At 46.4% G+C, this 16,131-nt stretch overlaps 2 protein-coding genes across 2 annotated transcripts in view; both read left to right on the top strand.

Moving 5' to 3' along the window:
• LOC124001333 (deubiquitinase DESI2-like) overlaps positions 1 to 16,131 on the top strand; it is a 1,147,470-nt gene that overhangs the window by 568,466 nt on the left and 562,873 nt on the right. The window lies entirely within an intron of this gene.
• nin (ninein (GSK3B interacting protein)) overlaps positions 1 to 16,131 on the top strand; it is an 83,491-nt gene that overhangs the window by 60,009 nt on the left and 7,351 nt on the right. The window contains exons 15-29 of the mRNA XM_046308694.1: positions 393 to 517; positions 1,233 to 1,325; positions 1,482 to 1,533; positions 1,747 to 1,778; positions 4,147 to 5,033; positions 5,213 to 7,891; positions 8,896 to 8,994; positions 9,173 to 9,242; positions 9,619 to 9,807; positions 11,152 to 11,265; positions 11,816 to 11,962; positions 13,071 to 13,250; positions 13,500 to 13,649; positions 13,968 to 14,060; positions 15,690 to 15,797. Coding sequence (XP_046164650.1) covers positions 393 to 517; positions 1,233 to 1,325; positions 1,482 to 1,533; positions 1,747 to 1,778; positions 4,147 to 5,033; positions 5,213 to 7,891; positions 8,896 to 8,994; positions 9,173 to 9,242; positions 9,619 to 9,807; positions 11,152 to 11,265; positions 11,816 to 11,962; positions 13,071 to 13,250; positions 13,500 to 13,649; positions 13,968 to 14,060; positions 15,690 to 15,797 — 5,018 coding nt within the window. The remainder of the gene's footprint in view (positions 1 to 392; positions 518 to 1,232; positions 1,326 to 1,481; positions 1,534 to 1,746; positions 1,779 to 4,146; positions 5,034 to 5,212; positions 7,892 to 8,895; positions 8,995 to 9,172; positions 9,243 to 9,618; positions 9,808 to 11,151; positions 11,266 to 11,815; positions 11,963 to 13,070; positions 13,251 to 13,499; positions 13,650 to 13,967; positions 14,061 to 15,689; positions 15,798 to 16,131) is intronic.

Here is a 16,131-nt window from a genome sequence, read left to right as displayed (position 1 = left end):
AACATAGGTTCCATCCCAAATGTTAGCCCCTTGGACCCTGGTGGTAAGTAGTACTGTAATATATTCATGCCCATATCTCATCCTCATCCAATATAGTGTTTAGGGGGGAATCTGTTTGAGCATTGAGCAATGCAAGATGGAAAATCTTGATCACCTAATGAGTAGTTATTTGGGATGCAGTGATTCTGGCCAGTCAAATGCAATGCGCCTCCCATGGTCTGTTCTCGACTTGGGGACTGTGACGAGACCTCTGGTGGTGCTAGGATTCTGCTTCTGCATTGGCTAGTCTTTTGTGGGTTTTTTAGGCTGGTAATCTCTAAACCACTTTGTGACAGCTGCGGATTTTTAAAAAGGGGCTTTATAAAATACATTTGATTGATTTGTGTCTCCAGGTCTAGGCTCAGAGGAGGGCCAGCCGTTGTTCAACATGAGCCTGGAGGCAGAGATGATGCTGGAGCGGCTGAAAGAGAAGCACCTCCGAGAGTTGGAGGAGCTACAGGCTCAGCTGGAGAGCAAGGTGACCGATTCATATCTAGCAGTGTTTCAACCGTATTCTTAAACCATGCCATGTTTACCTTGTCAGAGATTTGATGTAGCTAGATGGGGCAGTCTCACTCCTTTTGTATTTTTTTTTGTGATTTTAGATTGGACCGTTGTTACGGCTGTGTAAGGGAGGCGAAGTCAGGTGCAGGAGAGCAGAGTAGAGTTAACAGGCGCACTTTTATTCCGGTCATGAAATAGGCACAAAATGACATCAAAGTGCCCCAAAAAAACACGGAACATGATACTAAAGTCTAGCGCGTGAACATACTCACATAACAATAAACAATTACACACAAAGACATGGAGGGGAACAGAGGACTAAATACATGCAGTGTGATTATGGAATGAAAACCAAGTGTGTATGAAACAAGACAAAACAAATGGAACGATGAGAAATGGAGCGAGGATGGCTAGAAAGCCGGTGACGCCGAACGCCGCCCGAACAAGGAGAGGAGCCGACTTCAGCAGAAGTCGTGACAACCGTAGTAGTAGTAGTAGTAGTAGTAGTAGTAGTAGTAGTAGTAGTAGTAGACGACACGGATGATAGGGGGGTAGAGTCATAGGGCTGTGGGTCGGAGTCAAACCCATGCTGACTATGGCATAGATGGGTGCCGTTGGACCACACAGGTTTTTTGTCCCAGAGACGAATCTGATTTAGCTACATTGGATTTTCCCCCGTGTCATTGCAGGTGAGTGAGTTTGACCAGAAGGTGGAGGAGCAGAAAGCCGACCTGGAGGCCCAGAAGGAGGCCTTGTCCCTGCAGTACCTGGAGGATATCCAGGTGTGTGTACATGTATAATTATTTATTTTGCTACTGAAGTTTATAACACACTGTAAATGAAATCTTTGAGTCATGAATACACTGTTTTTATAAGTTCATGTGAACTGGGCATCCTGAAGATACAATACACTTTAATAACAAAATCAATAATTCCAGGCACTACGAGGGGGAGATGTCCATCATCCAGAACCGAGCCCTGGAGCTTCAGGCCCAACTAGACAATGCTGAGGAGGAGCGGGCCGGTCTAGAGCAGAGACAGGCTGGGGTGAAGGAGAAGCAGGAGCACCAGGAGGAGGAGGTGAGTGGCTTAGTTGATAAAGGCATGGAGCTAACAATGCTAGGGTTGTGGGTTCGATTCCTACTCGGCCAACCGTATGAAAATGTAAGCACTCACTGAAGTAAGTCCCCTTTTTTTTTAAAGCGTCTGCCAAATGGCATATAGATACAGTTGAAGTCAGAAGTTTACATACACTTAGGTTGGAGTCATTAAAACTCATTTTTCAACCACTCCACAAATGTCTTGTTAATAACTATAGTTTTGGCAAGTCGGTTAGGACATCTACTTTGTGCATGACACAAGTAATTTTTCCAAGATTTTTGTTGACAGACAGATTATTTTACTTATAATTCAGTTTTCAGAATCAGAATTCCAGTGGGTCAGAAGTTTACATACACTAAATTGACTGTGCCTTTAAACAGCTTAGAAAATTCTAGAAAATGATGTCATTGCTTTAGAAGCTTCTGATAGGCTAATTGACATAATTTGAGTCGATTGGAGGTGTACCTGTGGCTGTATTTCAAGGCGTACTTTCAAACTCAGTGCCTCTTTGCTTGACATCATGGGAAAATCAAAAGAAATCAGCCAAGACCTTAGAAAAAACATTGTAGACCTCCACAAGTCTGGTTCATCCTTGGGAGCAATTTTCAAACGCCTGAAGGTACCACATTCATCTGTACAAACAATAGAACGCAAGTATAAACACCATGGGACCACGCAGCTGTCATACCTCTCAGGAAGGAGATGTGTTCTGTCTCCTAGAGATTAACTTACTTTGGTGCGAAAAGTGCAAATCAATCCCAGAACAACAGCATTGTGAAGAAACAGGTACAAAAGTATCTATATCCACAGTAAAACGAGTCCCATATCGACATAACCTGAAAGGCCGCTCAGCAAGGAAGAAGCCACTGCTCCAAAACCGCCATAAAAAAGCCATGCTACGGTTTGCAACTGCACATGGGGACAAATATCGTACTTTTTGGAGAAATGTCCTTTGGTCTGATGTAACAGAAATAGAACTGTTTGGCCATAATGACCATCGTTATGTTTTGAAGCTTGGAAGCGAAAGAACACCATCCTAACCGTGAAGCATGGGGGTGGTAGCATCATGTTGTGTGGGTGCTTTGCTGCAGGAGGGACTGGTGCACTTCACAAAACAGATGGCTACATGTAGAATGAAAATTATGTGGATATATTGAAGCAACATCTCAAGACATCAGTTAGGAAGTTAAAGCTTGGTCGCAAATGGGTCTTCCAAATGGACAATGACCCTAAGCATACTTACAAAGTTGTGGGAAAATGGCTTAAGGACAACAAAGTCAAGGTACTGTAGTGGCCATCACAAAGCCCTGACCTCAATCCCATAGAAAATTTGTGTGCAGAACTGAAAAAGCGTGTGCGAGCAAGGAGGCCTACAAACCTGACTCAGTTACACAAGCTCTGTCAGGAGGAATGATCCAAAATTCACACAACTTCTTGTGGGAAGCTTTTGGAAGGCTACCCAAAACTTTTGACCCAAGTTAAACCATTTCAAGGCAATGCTACCAAATACTAATTGAAGGTATGTAAACTTCTGACCCACTGGGAATGTGATGAAAGAAATAAAAGCTGAAATAAATCATTCTCTCTTCTATTATTCTGACATTTCACATTCTTAAAATAAAGTGGTGATCCTAACTGACCTAAAACAGGGAATTTTTTACTTGGATTAAATGTCAGGAATTGTGAACAACTAAGATTAAATGTATTTGGCAAACAGGCTGACCACACCGCTCGCGTCGCATGTGGGAGCGTTGCAAAATAAATGTAGAAATCTATATTATTCAATTATTGCACCCACACACTCGAGCGCGGCAAGGAACGTCTGCGTTGCCAAGGGCTAAAATAGAAGTCAGTTCTATTTCTGACTCAGATTGCGCTGCAAGTCCTGCCTCTCCCATCTCCTCATTTGTTTATAGAAGCAGGTACCCACATGCCATCTCCTCATTGGTTATACCCACGTAGGTGACTGAAAGAACAACGAGGTCAGTGGCGGTAATGCACCTAATTTATGAAAGTGGAAGGATGAGAGATGACTAGAAACGATTCAGTTGACCGTTTTATGTGTGGATTAATTGTCGGAGTAGAGGACCATGTGCATTTCAGCTAAAAATAACAACTCAAGGTTTATATCCCAGGACAAATTAGCTAGCAACAGCAAGCTAGCTAAATAGGACAAATTAGCTAGCAAGTGCAAGCTAGCTAGCTAGCTAAATTGCCATAAATGTTTTCGACCTGTCCCCAAATGAATGTAATTGGTTCAGAGTTTATTTTGATATTTTAACCTGCGTGTCGTGATCGTGAGCATTTGGTGTTGGGGGGACAAAATAAATGTATGTTTGATGGTGCACGCAGCCGGTTTGGGTTCCGTGTAAGGTGTATGTAAACTTCCAACTTCAACTGTAACTATTCCTCAGGTTGTTGCTGTAAATGAGAATGTGTTCTCAGTCAACGTACCTGGTTAAAAAATAAGTGTAAATATACAAATATGTATTATTCTATTAGGTGAGCAGCCTGAGACAGGAGCTCCTGGAGTCCCGCATCCAGATTTCTGACCTGGAGGAACAGCTGAAAGTCCTGGAGGCCCAACAAGCGAAGGCTGAGCTGGGCCTGGACACAGAGATGCAGGAGCTGAGGAAACTTCACGCCTTGGAACTCAACAAGCTGGACGTGCAGCACGACAACATCCTTCAGGTCAGGCTGGAAGAAGAGAAGGGGAATCTACAGGAGGAGCGGGAGAAGGTGGAGAGGAAACTGTTAGAGGAGTGGGAGAGGGAGAAGATGGAGTTACAGCAGAGCCACAATGAGGCAATGAAGGCTAGGATAGAGGAGGTGAGTTTGAAGTTCCAGGCAGAGCGAGAGGAGTTAGAGATGCGACTCACAGAGGAGTGGGAGAGGGAGAAGGCTCAGCTGGATGAGCAGAGTAACGAGTCGCTCCAGACCGTGTTAGAGGAGGAGATGTTACGTCTAGTCAAGGAGCAGGACAGTAGGGAGATACGGCTCACTGAGCAGTGGGAGCTGGAACAAGTTCAGCTCAAGGAGTGTCTGGAGGAGACTTTCCTCACCCGGTTGGCGGAGGAGAATCTGAAGCAGCAGGAGCAGCAGGAGGAGGTGGAGAGGAGGCTCAGGGAGGACTGGGACAGGGAGAGACTCCAGCTGGAGGAGGACTATGAGGGGATGCTCCAGGAGCAGCTGCAGGAGGACAGGGAGAGGCTTGCGGAAGAGAAGGAGGAGGTGGAGAAGAGGCTGCAGCAGATGATGGAGGAGGAGAAGGAGCGCCTGGAGGAGGTCCACAGACAGGCCGTGCAGGAACTGAGTGCCAAACACAGTGAGGAGAGGGAACAGCTCAGCGGTCTGCTGGACAAACTGCGAGAGGAAATCGCTGAGGAAAGGTAAGACTGTTCTTAAATGGTCCCAGCATTGTCCATGAAAACCTTAATCATATTTACTTAAATGTAGTGAACCACTTGACAATTGTAACTACAGCTATGCTATGGAAGTAGATTTAGGTGAGTATTTCTGAGGGTGTGGGAACTATGGTCCATAACTCTTGCTGATTAACCATGTACAGGAAAGAACTAGAGAGCCACTTTTCCCAGAAAATCAGGGAGGTGGAGGCCCGGTTCTCAGGCGACCAAGACGCTGTCGCAGAGCGCTTCCAAACCGACGTTTCCAACCTGGAGAAGCACTATCAGAGCAAGCTGAAGGCACTCACTGACAACCACGCTGAGCAGAAAACCAAATGGGATGCGGAAACAGAGGAAGCCCTTCAGAAAGCTGAAGAGCAGAGGAGAGTTCTGCAGGAAACCAGAGAACAAGAGCGAGAGACCATCACCCAGGACCTGCTGAAAGAGAGGGAGCTGCTAGAGAGTGTCCATAAGGAAGAGATGGGCGCATTGGTTGCGAAGAACCATGAACTCCAAAAGGAGCTGGAGAGTTTCATCAGTTTAGCCCAGACCAAAGAGATTGAGCTGAGTAGGCAGCTGAATGATCTTCACAATAGGCTGCAGGAGAACCTGGACACTAAAGACGAGCTTCTGGCCAAGTCTGAGAAGAAAGCCCAGGAGATCGAGCTTCTGCTGAACCAGGCCGTGGAGGACTTCAAGCAGGAGAGGGCAGAACTTCAGGGAAACCTTTCTGAATTAGAGGTGAGGCACTCCTTGGCTGAGAAGCAGCTTGAGGAGATGAGTGAGCTGCTCTCAGAACATGATAACCAGAAGTTGAAGATCAAAGAACTGGAGAAGCTCCTGAGACAGGCAGCTGTGGACTTTCAATTTGAGAGGCTGGAGCTGCAAGAGAACATCTCAGACCTGGAACTGAAGCTGAAGGAGTGCCGTCCTTCCTCTGACCTGCAGGACAATGAGAAAGGAGAGCTTCTGGTCGAGAGAGACCAGCTTAGTATTAGAATTCAGGAAATCGAGAATGAGCTCAACCAACTTCTAGACTCTGCAGACATAACAGGTGGCAAAGAAATGGGAGAATCAAATGAAGTAAATGTAGCACCACTAGGAGAGGAACATATAGAGGCTGCAGCTTTTGAAGAACAAGTAGGTTCAGAAAACATTACCGTTAGTGATGAGACATGTGACAATGTTGTTCCAGAGGACTGTGAAGGCCTTGACGTAGAATATGTATTCCCTATGGAGCAGGGACCAAATGACAAAGTTGAGATTATTACTGTATCACCTCATGAGATGGAGATTTCTGAGAACATCATTGCAGAAGTTTGTGATCAAGAAATAACTGTTACCTCAGACAACCTGAATGTCTTAGTAGAGGCATCTGAAACCTGTGGTGAACAAGGACAAGATGATCAGGTGGAGATGATACCTGAAACTCCAAATAGGTTAGAGGAATGTCCTGAAGACACCATAACTCTTCATTTTGATGGGACATGTGATGATGAAACTACTGTGGACAATGGCCCAGACCCAGTGGTCGAATCTGTTGCCGTTGAGGGGCAAGCACAAGATGACAACACTAGTGAGGGAAGGATGAATTCTGAAACCTCTGAAGACATTGAGGTATGTCCTGAAAACATTATCAGTGTTGAGGCATGCAATGGTGAAGTCGCTGCTATTCCAGAAGAATGCCAAGACCTTGTTGAGGAATCCCAATCGTCTGAAAGCCAATGTCAGGCTGAGGACAACATGGAAGAAGACACCAACAATGACATTGTAGCAATGTCCATTTCAGAGGAGAAACCTCAAAGTGATGACATTGATGGAGATGTCTGTCCCTCTGAGATTAAGTGTGAAGACTCCTCCCCTGATAAGATTGGACAGAATGATGCTAGTGTACAAGAAACTGTTTTCGATGATAAGCCTGAAGAGGAGGAACTTCAAGATGATCTGATTAATGAAGAAGTGAAGAGTTTTGTGTCTCTGGTTGTCTCTTCAGCCCTAGAGGAGATCGGTCATGACACTGACGATACCAAAGTGGCTTGTCTTTTTGAGGAAACTCAAGATCTAGAGAAAAAGCCTGTGGAACTGATTCCTCAGCTGCAGCAGAGGTGCGAAGAAGCAGTGAATGAGCAAGATGACTATATCCGTGAGATCCTGGAGCTCCATGAGCAAGTCAGTCAGTTGGAGAGCGAGACCAGTCTTCTGGCTCAGCTACAGAGCCAGTATGACAGTGCCACTGAGGAGAACCTGGCGCTACAGCAGAAGATTTCCGAGCTTCAGCAGAAGTCGGATGCACTAGAGAGTCTTTCAGCAGAAAACGATCAGCAAGCTTTAGAGAAAAACGGCACCCTCAAAGCTCAGGCCAACGAGATCAAGGTGACGTCTTCAGATATGACCTCGCTTCAGATCCGATACGAGGAGTGTATCTGTGAAAACGCCAAGCTGGAGGAGCAAAACTGTCGGCTGGAGAAGAGAGTTGTGGGCCTTGAGAGCAAGATGCACATCATCCAAGACTTCCAAGATCAGCAAGTAGCGTTGGTGGACGAGATCACCAGGATGAGAGAGGAGAATTGTAAGCTGACTGAGCTAGTCAGCGAGTTAGAGAGGCAGGATGAGATTCTCATGGCTCTGCAGCTGGAGGCCGAGTCCGAGGAAGACGCCACCACAGAACAAGAACAAGAGTCCTTCCTGGACCTGAACTCCCAACTGGAGGCTAAGATACAAGTGGTGTCGGAGCTGGAGGACTGCTGCACGGAGTTCGAGAAGCAGAACGCCAAGCTCCGCAGAGCCCTAACAGACCTGCAGGACAAGTCGCTGAAGATGCATGAAAAGATGCAGACCCATAGGTAACTTGGAGATGTATGATCCCAGTTACCGACCCTTTGCACCTGCTGCTTTCTGAATCCCATCCCTGCTGCAATATTGTGCTTGGCTTATTAATGCTGTCATTGTCTAACGCAACTTCCTGTGGCACCAGAAGTAGTGCTGTCATTGGCTAACGCAACTTCCTATGGCACCAGAAGTAGTGCTGTCATTGGCTAACGCAACTTCCTGTGGCACCAGAAGTAGTGCTGTCATTGGCTAATGCAACTTCCTGTGGCACCAGAAATAGTGCTGTCATTGGCTAACGCAACTTCCTGTGGCACTAGATGTAGTGCTGTCATTGGCTAACGCAACTTCCTGTGGCACTAGATGTAGTGCTGTCATTGGCTAATGCAACTTCTTGTGGCACCAGACGTAGTGCTGTCATTGGCTAACGCAACTTCCTGTGGCACTAGATGTAGTGCTGTCATTGGCTAACGCAACTTCCTGTGGCACTAGATGTAGTGCTGTCATTGGCCTAACGCAACTTCCTGTGGCACTAGATGTAAGTGTTGTCATTGGCTTATTAATGTAACTTCCTGTAGCATTGCTGTGACGTCTGTGTTTTGAAGTAGATCTATGACGTCAATTCTCTTGTAATTCATATTTCTAGTTCAGAAAGTTGCATGTGAAGCAACAGCTATAATAACAGGCCATGTGGTGGCCTTGCCACTGTACAATCCCACCCTGTTGCTATGCAACACCCTTTGTGAAACTGCCCTGTCCTGTCATTGGTGCATGTTGTTTGTGGACTACTAGAGCACATCTACCCCCTGATATATATGGGGTTCTGCTTTTAAACACCTCAATTCAATGGTTCAGTTTACTTTATATACTTCATTCACTCTGTGTTAACAACATTTTAACAAACTCTTAATTAGTCTACAAAACAGGAATAATGTGATGATGGTTGTGTTTTATCAAATCAGCTAGCATAGAGACTTGAGGTCTTCTGTTGGCTGATGTGGTTTCTTCTTGTTGGCTGTAGGAATGAGGCGGGTCGTTTAGCAGAGGAGAACCTCTTACTCAGACACAAGATCTCCGTGCTGAAGGAAGAGGACCTGAGAGAGACCCAGGAGGAGACGATGTAAGAAACATCATGCCAATATACGATATTAAAACATATTAAGCCCCCGGTCCCAGAAATGTTGGTCCGCCCTCACCCAACAAACATTTCCCCTGGGATTTCCCGTGATATTACTGTATGGTGTAGGTTTCATGTCATTGGGGCATATGAATTGACACTTCCCTCTCCCCTACCTTAGCTTGAAACTGGAGCATTTCAGGAAGGAGAAGATATCTGCACAAAAGAAAGCAGAGAGTTTCAAGAGACAGGTAAGACTAAAGTAAACCAACTCAACATTTGACCCTATAACATGGTTCTCCTCTATATGTGGCTGTTTCTAAAGCCTATGTAGCTTGATTTCAAGAAAGACCTGTAGTAGAGCCATCAGCAATAAAGAGCTAATCTAATATCTCTGTCTGTGTCAGACATGGCACCCTATTCCCTATATAGTGCACTACTTTTGGCACCGGGCCTGGTCAAAAGTAGTGCACTATGTAGGTAATATAGGGTACCGTTTCTGATGCACAACGACATCCAGTAGAGGCACCCACACAAGAAAACAAGTCCCGACCTTTCACCTCGGTAAGGTGTTTGTTATACTGTAATAAGCTAACCTAAATCTGCATCCCCCCCCCACCATTGTAGATCTCTGAGCTGCGTCTCCGCAGTCAGCAGCTGGAGGATGAGAACGGGCTGCTGTCGGAGAAGAACGCCCAGAATGCAGCAGGAGTGGAGGGGTTGAGCCAACAGCTGGGGGAACTGCTCAGACAGAGTGAGAGACAGGAGGCTGTCAGAGACCAGCAGCACAATGAACCAGAGGACAACAGGACCAAGGTAAAACTGTCAGAGTCCATTTTCAGGCTTTTTACACTTTTTCATAATTAGTATTTGTTCGATTCCTTGCTCTTCGCTCCTCGCCTCTTCCTCAAAAGCCATTGTACAAGAAGATTCAAGGTCCCTGCCTTCTTCTCGGATGCATTTTGAGTATGAAGCGAGGAGAGGTACCCTGGTCTCTGGCCTTCTTCTCCGATGTGTTTTGAGTATGAAGCGAGGAGAGGTACCCTGGTCTCTGGCCTTCTTCTCCTGCGAGGAGAGGTACCCTGGTCTCTGGCCTTCTTCTCCGATGTGTTTTGAGTAGGAAACGAGGAAAGGTACCCTGGTCTCTGGCCTTGTTCTCCGATGTGTTTTGAGTATGAAGCGAGGAGAGGTACCCTGGTCTCTGGCCTTCTTCTCCGATGTGTTTTGAGTATGAAGCGAGGAGAGGTACCCTGGTCTCTGGCCTTCTTCTCCGATGTGTTTTGAGTATGTGTTTTGAGTATGAAGCGAGGAGAGGTACCCTGGTCTCTGGCCTTCTTCTCCCGAGGAGAGGTACCCTGGTCTCTGGCCTTCTTCTCCGATGTGTTTTGAGTATGAAGCGAGGAGAGTTACCCTGGTCTCTGGGATGTGTTTTAGTAGAAATACCCTGGTCTCTGGCCTTCTTCTCCAAAGACATACCCTGGTCTCTGGCCTTCTTCTGATGTGTTTTGAGGAAAGTATCTGGCCTTCTTCTATGTGTTTTGGCTAACGAGGAGAGGTACCCTGCTCTTGTTCTCTCCGTGTCAGATGGCGAGGAAAGTGTCTCTGGCCTTGTTCTGCCCTGAGTATGAAGCGAGAGGTAACCTGGTCTCTGGCCTTCTCCGTGGAAGGGACTGTACTAGTAGAAATAGAGCAAAGACATATTGAAGAAAGTATTGGCCCAGCTGTTCTCCCGTGTCAAATCACCACCGTCTGCCCTGGAGGCGGAGATAAGGGACTGTGAGACGATAAGGTGAGACATGAACTTACTAGGTGTGTGTGTGTGTGTGTGTGTGTGTGTGTGTGTGTGTGTGTGTGTGTGTGTGTGTGTGTGTGTGTGTGTGTGTGTGTGTGTGTGTGTGTGTGTGTGTGTGTGTGTGTGTGTGTGTGTGTGTGTGTGTGTGTGTGTGTGTGTGTGTGTGTGTGTGTGTGTGTGTGTGTGTTATAGGTAGTGCCTGTAAAGATTGAGTATTTATTAAGATAGAAAGTTACAATTAGAAAGGCGAAATGGATAAGGAGAGAAATATGCACAGATGGGTTTTGAATGCAATGTGAGACGTCTGTGTAGTATTTTAGGTGTGGTACTTACTTTACCACTCTCCTCTTCCCTGTGTCCATCTGTAGGTGGCTAAGATGGGGGCTGTGGAGTGCCAGCTCTCCCTCCTCCTGCAGGAACACAAGGCTTTGGAGAAACTAACCCAGGGATTACGCAATCAGCTTGCCAAGTCTCAGGAGAGGGTAAGGATGCTCTGTTCAGTCTGGCAACCTTTGACTCTTGCCTTGTTTCCTGTCAACCACTTATGACACTGCTATAGTCTATAATTCAACGTGTCACTACTTTCATTCTAAGTTGTCGTCATTTAGAATGTCTGTTCTAAGTGTGTCAAGCCAAAGACAAATTTGTCACGTGGACAATAAAGTTTTTTCGAATTAATTCTGATTTGTTAGAATTATGTAAAAGTATGTCTTTTGGGAGGGGGGGGGGGAATAATACTGGGGCATCTACTGTTCCACTGGAAAAGGTGAACAGGGTTCTTCATTGTTTTTGTAAATCTAGGGTTCTTCATTGTTTTGACCTATGATGTAAAGTGACTGTTCCACTGGATGTCATAAGGTGAATGCACCAATTTGTAAGTCGCTCTGGATAAGAGCGTCTGCTAAATGACTTAAATGTAAATGTACTGAGCAAAGTGTGTCAAGCCAAAGACAAATTTGTCACGTGGACAATAAAGTTTTTTCTAATTCATTCTGATTTGTTAGAATTATGACCAATGTCCTCCTCTTTCAGACTCATGTGTTGGATGAAAGTCTCCAGTCTGTTCACCTCCAAAACGCCCGTCTCAAGTCAGACCTCCGCGTGTCACAGCAGGAGAAGGACGCCCTCAAACAGGAAGTGATGTCACTGCACAAACAGCTGCAGAATGCCAACGATAAGGTAAGGCCTTCTGTTGACGACACGCTGATCGTTTGGTTGGCTTGGTGGGTGGGTGGGTCGGTGGTTGGTTTCGCTGGTTGGTTGTTTAGGTGGGTAATTGGTTCGTTGGCTGGGTGGTTGTTTAGGTGGGTAATTGGTTCGTTGGCTGGGTGGTTGTTTAGGTGGGTAATTGGTTCGTTGGCTGGGTGGGTGGTTGATTGGTTGGTTGTTTAGGTGGGTAATTGGTTCGTTGGCTGGGTGGGTGGTTGATTGGTTGGTTGTTTAGGTGGGTAATTGGTTCGTTGGCTGGGTGGGTGGTTGATTGGTTGGTTGTTTAGGTGGGTAATTGGTTCGTTGGCTGGGTGGTTGTTTAGGTGGGTAATTGGTTCGTTGGCTGGGTAGGTGGTTGATTGGTTGGTTGTTTAGGTGGGTAATTGGTTCGTTGGCTGGGTGGTTGTTTAGGTGGGTAATTGGTTCGTTGGCTGGGTGGTTGTTTATTGGTTGGTTGTTTAGGTTGGGTAATTGGTTGGTTGGCTGGGTGGGTGGTTGATTGGTTGGTTGTTTAGGTGGGTAATTGGTTCGTTGGCTGGGTGGGTGGTTGATTGGTTGGTTGTTTAGGTTGATTGTTTAGGTTGGTGGTTCGTTGGCTGGGTGGGTGGTTGATTGGTTGGTTGTTTAGGTGGGTAATTGGTTCGTTGGCTGGGTGGTTGATTGGTTGGTGTGGTGTGGTGACATTCATTAAAGTTATTTCTATGAAGTTATATACACCTCGTCTTTAACCAGACACCCTGTAGCAAAACACCCAGACCAGGGGGCCAGCTCAGCTACATTTCTGATTGGTTGATTAGACAAGCCGGATAGACCTGTGGTGATTCAACTATCCACATTGGCACCTATATTTATCGTCTAGTAACATTTTATGTCAATTAGCATCACCAAATAAAATGACTAGGGCATAAAAAATACATTTACTAGATCTAGTGAAATCGCTGTGGTCTGAGGGGCTTTGTCCTTTCTGGTAATTATTCAGTCCAGGTGTCCTGACCTCAATGAGATTGATTGGTTAAATAAAAATGTAGTTATTTCTAAGGGGCAGAGAATGCTCAGCCTGGTTGTTTCCTTAAATCAGAACCAGGTTCTGGAGATGGCCCTGCACTCCAGCGGATACCAGAGCCAGCACAAGAAGTTGTACCGGGACGAGCTGGCCAGGTTGGTGGAACAGGAGCAGCAGCTGCTGAGGCAGGAGAACGAGAGGCTGACCGTGGAGCTCCACAACACCAAGGACGACCTTCACCACAGCAGGGACAAGGTCAGATAACAGAGGCAAATAAAATGCAGACATAATCAAATTGGTTTTGATGTCTCAAGGTCTAGGGGCCAGTATTTTCTCCAGACACAGAGCTTTTAATGGAGATTCTGAGCTGAGCGTGGATTTCAGTCAAGGTCTAGGCTTTAATGTGTGTCCAGGAAACCGTCCCCTTTACGTTCTAGAGATGTTATAGAACCGCACACCCTGCAAATAAATACCTTTTTGAAACCCTGTACTGTCTTTCCACAGACGCGTCAGCTGGAGGCAGCCATCTTCACCGTGAAGCAGCAGAAACAGCAGGGCCAGTCCAGTGTGGTGAAGACTGTGGAACAGGAGAAGACTGCTCTGAAGAGAGAGCTGAACGTGATGCATCAGGAGCTACTCTCTGCTCAGAACAAGGTCATTTATACAGGAGGATCTGTTATTATATTTATGTATACTGTTGTGATTTCTTGATAGTTTTTTCACGTTTTATTTGAAATTCAGACATTTCATACAGTACATTATTTTATTTTATTGATAACACATTTTCCTTGATTATTAATTGGATAAACCTAATGTCGAAAATATGGAAAATAAAACTCACAACAATGCTTACTTCCCACCTACCTACCATTCATAAGTAACATGTATTTCTGAAGCAGTTCTCACTTTTTTGTCAATGGGTTTGTTATGTTTGTTTTGTCTTACGTTTTCTCATGGCCTGGTGGTTGTCAGGTGTGTGAGGTCCAGAGAGAGCTGGAGAGTCTTCGTCAGGAGAACGAAGGTCTGAAGACCCAACAGGCCCAGCTACAGGCACGGCTTCTGGAGGTCAGTTCTCTACCGACCTTCCCTAACTTCCCCCTCACGTACGCTCCTCTCATCTAATCTCACTGCATCTGTCTTTCCCTGTCAAACACCTGGACCTTCCCTAACTTCCCCCTCACGTACGCTCCTCTCATCTAATCTCACTGCATCTGTCTTTCCCTGTCAAACACCTGGACCTTCCCTAACTTCCCCCTCACGTACGCTCCTCTCATCTAATCTCACTGCATCTGTCTTTCCCTGTCAAACACCTGGACCTTCCCTAACTTCCCCCTCACGTACGCTCCTCTCATCTAATCTCACTGCATCTGTCTTTCCCTGTCAAACACCTGGACCTTCCCTAACTTCCCCTCACGTACGCTCCTCTCATCTAATCTCACTGCATCTGTCTTTCCCTGTCAAACACCTGGACCTTCCCTAACTTCCCCCTCACGTACGCTCCTCTCATCTAATCTCACTGCATCTGTCTTTCCCTGTCAAACACCTGGACCTTCCCTAACTTCCCCCTCACGTACGCTCCTCTCATCTAATCTCACTGCATCTGTCTTTCCCTGTCAAACACCTGGACCTTCCCTAACTTCCCCCTCACGTACGCTCCTCTCATCTAATCTCACTGCATCTGTCTTTCCCTGTCAAACACCTGGACCTTCCCTAACTTCCCCCTCACGTACGCTCCTCTCATCTAATCTCACTGCATCTGTCTTTCCCTGTCAAACACCTGGACCTTCCCTAACTTCCCCCTCACGTACGCTCCTCTCATCTAATCTCACTGCATCTGTCTTTCCCTGTCAAACACCTGGACCTTCCCTAACTTCCCCTCACGTACGCTCCTCTCATCTAATCTCACTGCATCTGTCTTTCCCTGTCAAACACCTGGACCTTCCCTAACTCCCCCTCACGTACGCTCCTCTCATCTAATCTCACTGCATCTGTCTTTCCCTGTCAAACACCTGGACCTTCCCTAACTTCCCCCTCACGTACGCTCCTCTCATCTAATCTCACTGCATCTGTCTTTCCCTGTCAAACACCTGGACTTTCCCTAACTTCCCCCTCACGTACGCTCCTCTCATCTAATCTCACTGCATCTGTCTTTCCCTGTCAAACACCTGGACCTTCCCTAACTTCCCCCTCACTATACGCTCCTCTCATCTAATCTCACTGCATCTGTCTTTCCCTGTCAAACACCTGGACTCCCTTTTAATGTCTCCTTTTCTTCTTCTGTCGTTTTCTATAAAACTAGTTTTAAAACTACCATGTAACTCCAACAGTTTTCCAGAAACACAGTTGGGCTGGCAACAGTTGGCCTGGCAACAGTTGGGCTGGCAACAGTTGGCCTGGCATCAGTTGGCCTGGCATCAGTTGGCCTGGCATCAGTTGGCCTGGCATCAGTTGGCCTGGCATCAGTTGGCCTGGCATCCGTTGGCCTGGCATCAGTTGGGCTGGCATCAGTTGGCCTGGCTCCTCCTGTCCTCACACTCATGTCCCTTTGACATAACCTTCATCTATTTAATCTCTCTCCTTCCCACCCTACATTATGTCCTTTCTCTCTCTTCTCTCTCTTTTGGTCTCTCTTATTTTCTCTGTGTCTCTCCTGTCTTTCTCTCTCCTGACTGTCTATCTGTCTGGTGTCTCCAGGCCCTCCAAGTCCAGCTGGTTGGTCTGCTGCCCACATCCCCTCGCAGGATGCCTGGTGAGCGGAGAGAGCAACACCGCAGGGACGACCTCAACCCAGAGAACATACAGGTGAGAGAGAGAGAGAGATCAGGGCTACCCATCACATCCCGTAGCAGGCTATTCATGCCTCTAACTATAACTGAATCCTAATTCTATATGCCATTCCTGCTCTTTGAATCAATATGCAGTTGGCATATCTGGTGATCTACAATCTAGCACTTAGTATACAGTATCATCACTCTCACTGTGTTCAACTCATTACTGACACATTCACACTTTACTGTTGATTATGGGAATACCTGGACCTTCTGATCTGCCTTGATTACACTCTGATGGGACATGGACCTTCTGATCTGCCTTGATTACACTCTGATGGGACCTGGACCTTCTGATCTGCCTTGAT

Source organism: Oncorhynchus gorbuscha, linkage group LG17 (assembly GCF_021184085.1).
Source record: "Oncorhynchus gorbuscha isolate QuinsamMale2020 ecotype Even-year linkage group LG17, OgorEven_v1.0, whole genome shotgun sequence".
Classification (NCBI taxonomy): Eukaryota; Metazoa; Chordata; class Actinopteri; order Salmoniformes; family Salmonidae; genus Oncorhynchus; species Oncorhynchus gorbuscha.
Note: the sequence above shows the minus strand (reverse complement) of the source record. Positions and strands in the feature narration are given on the sequence as shown.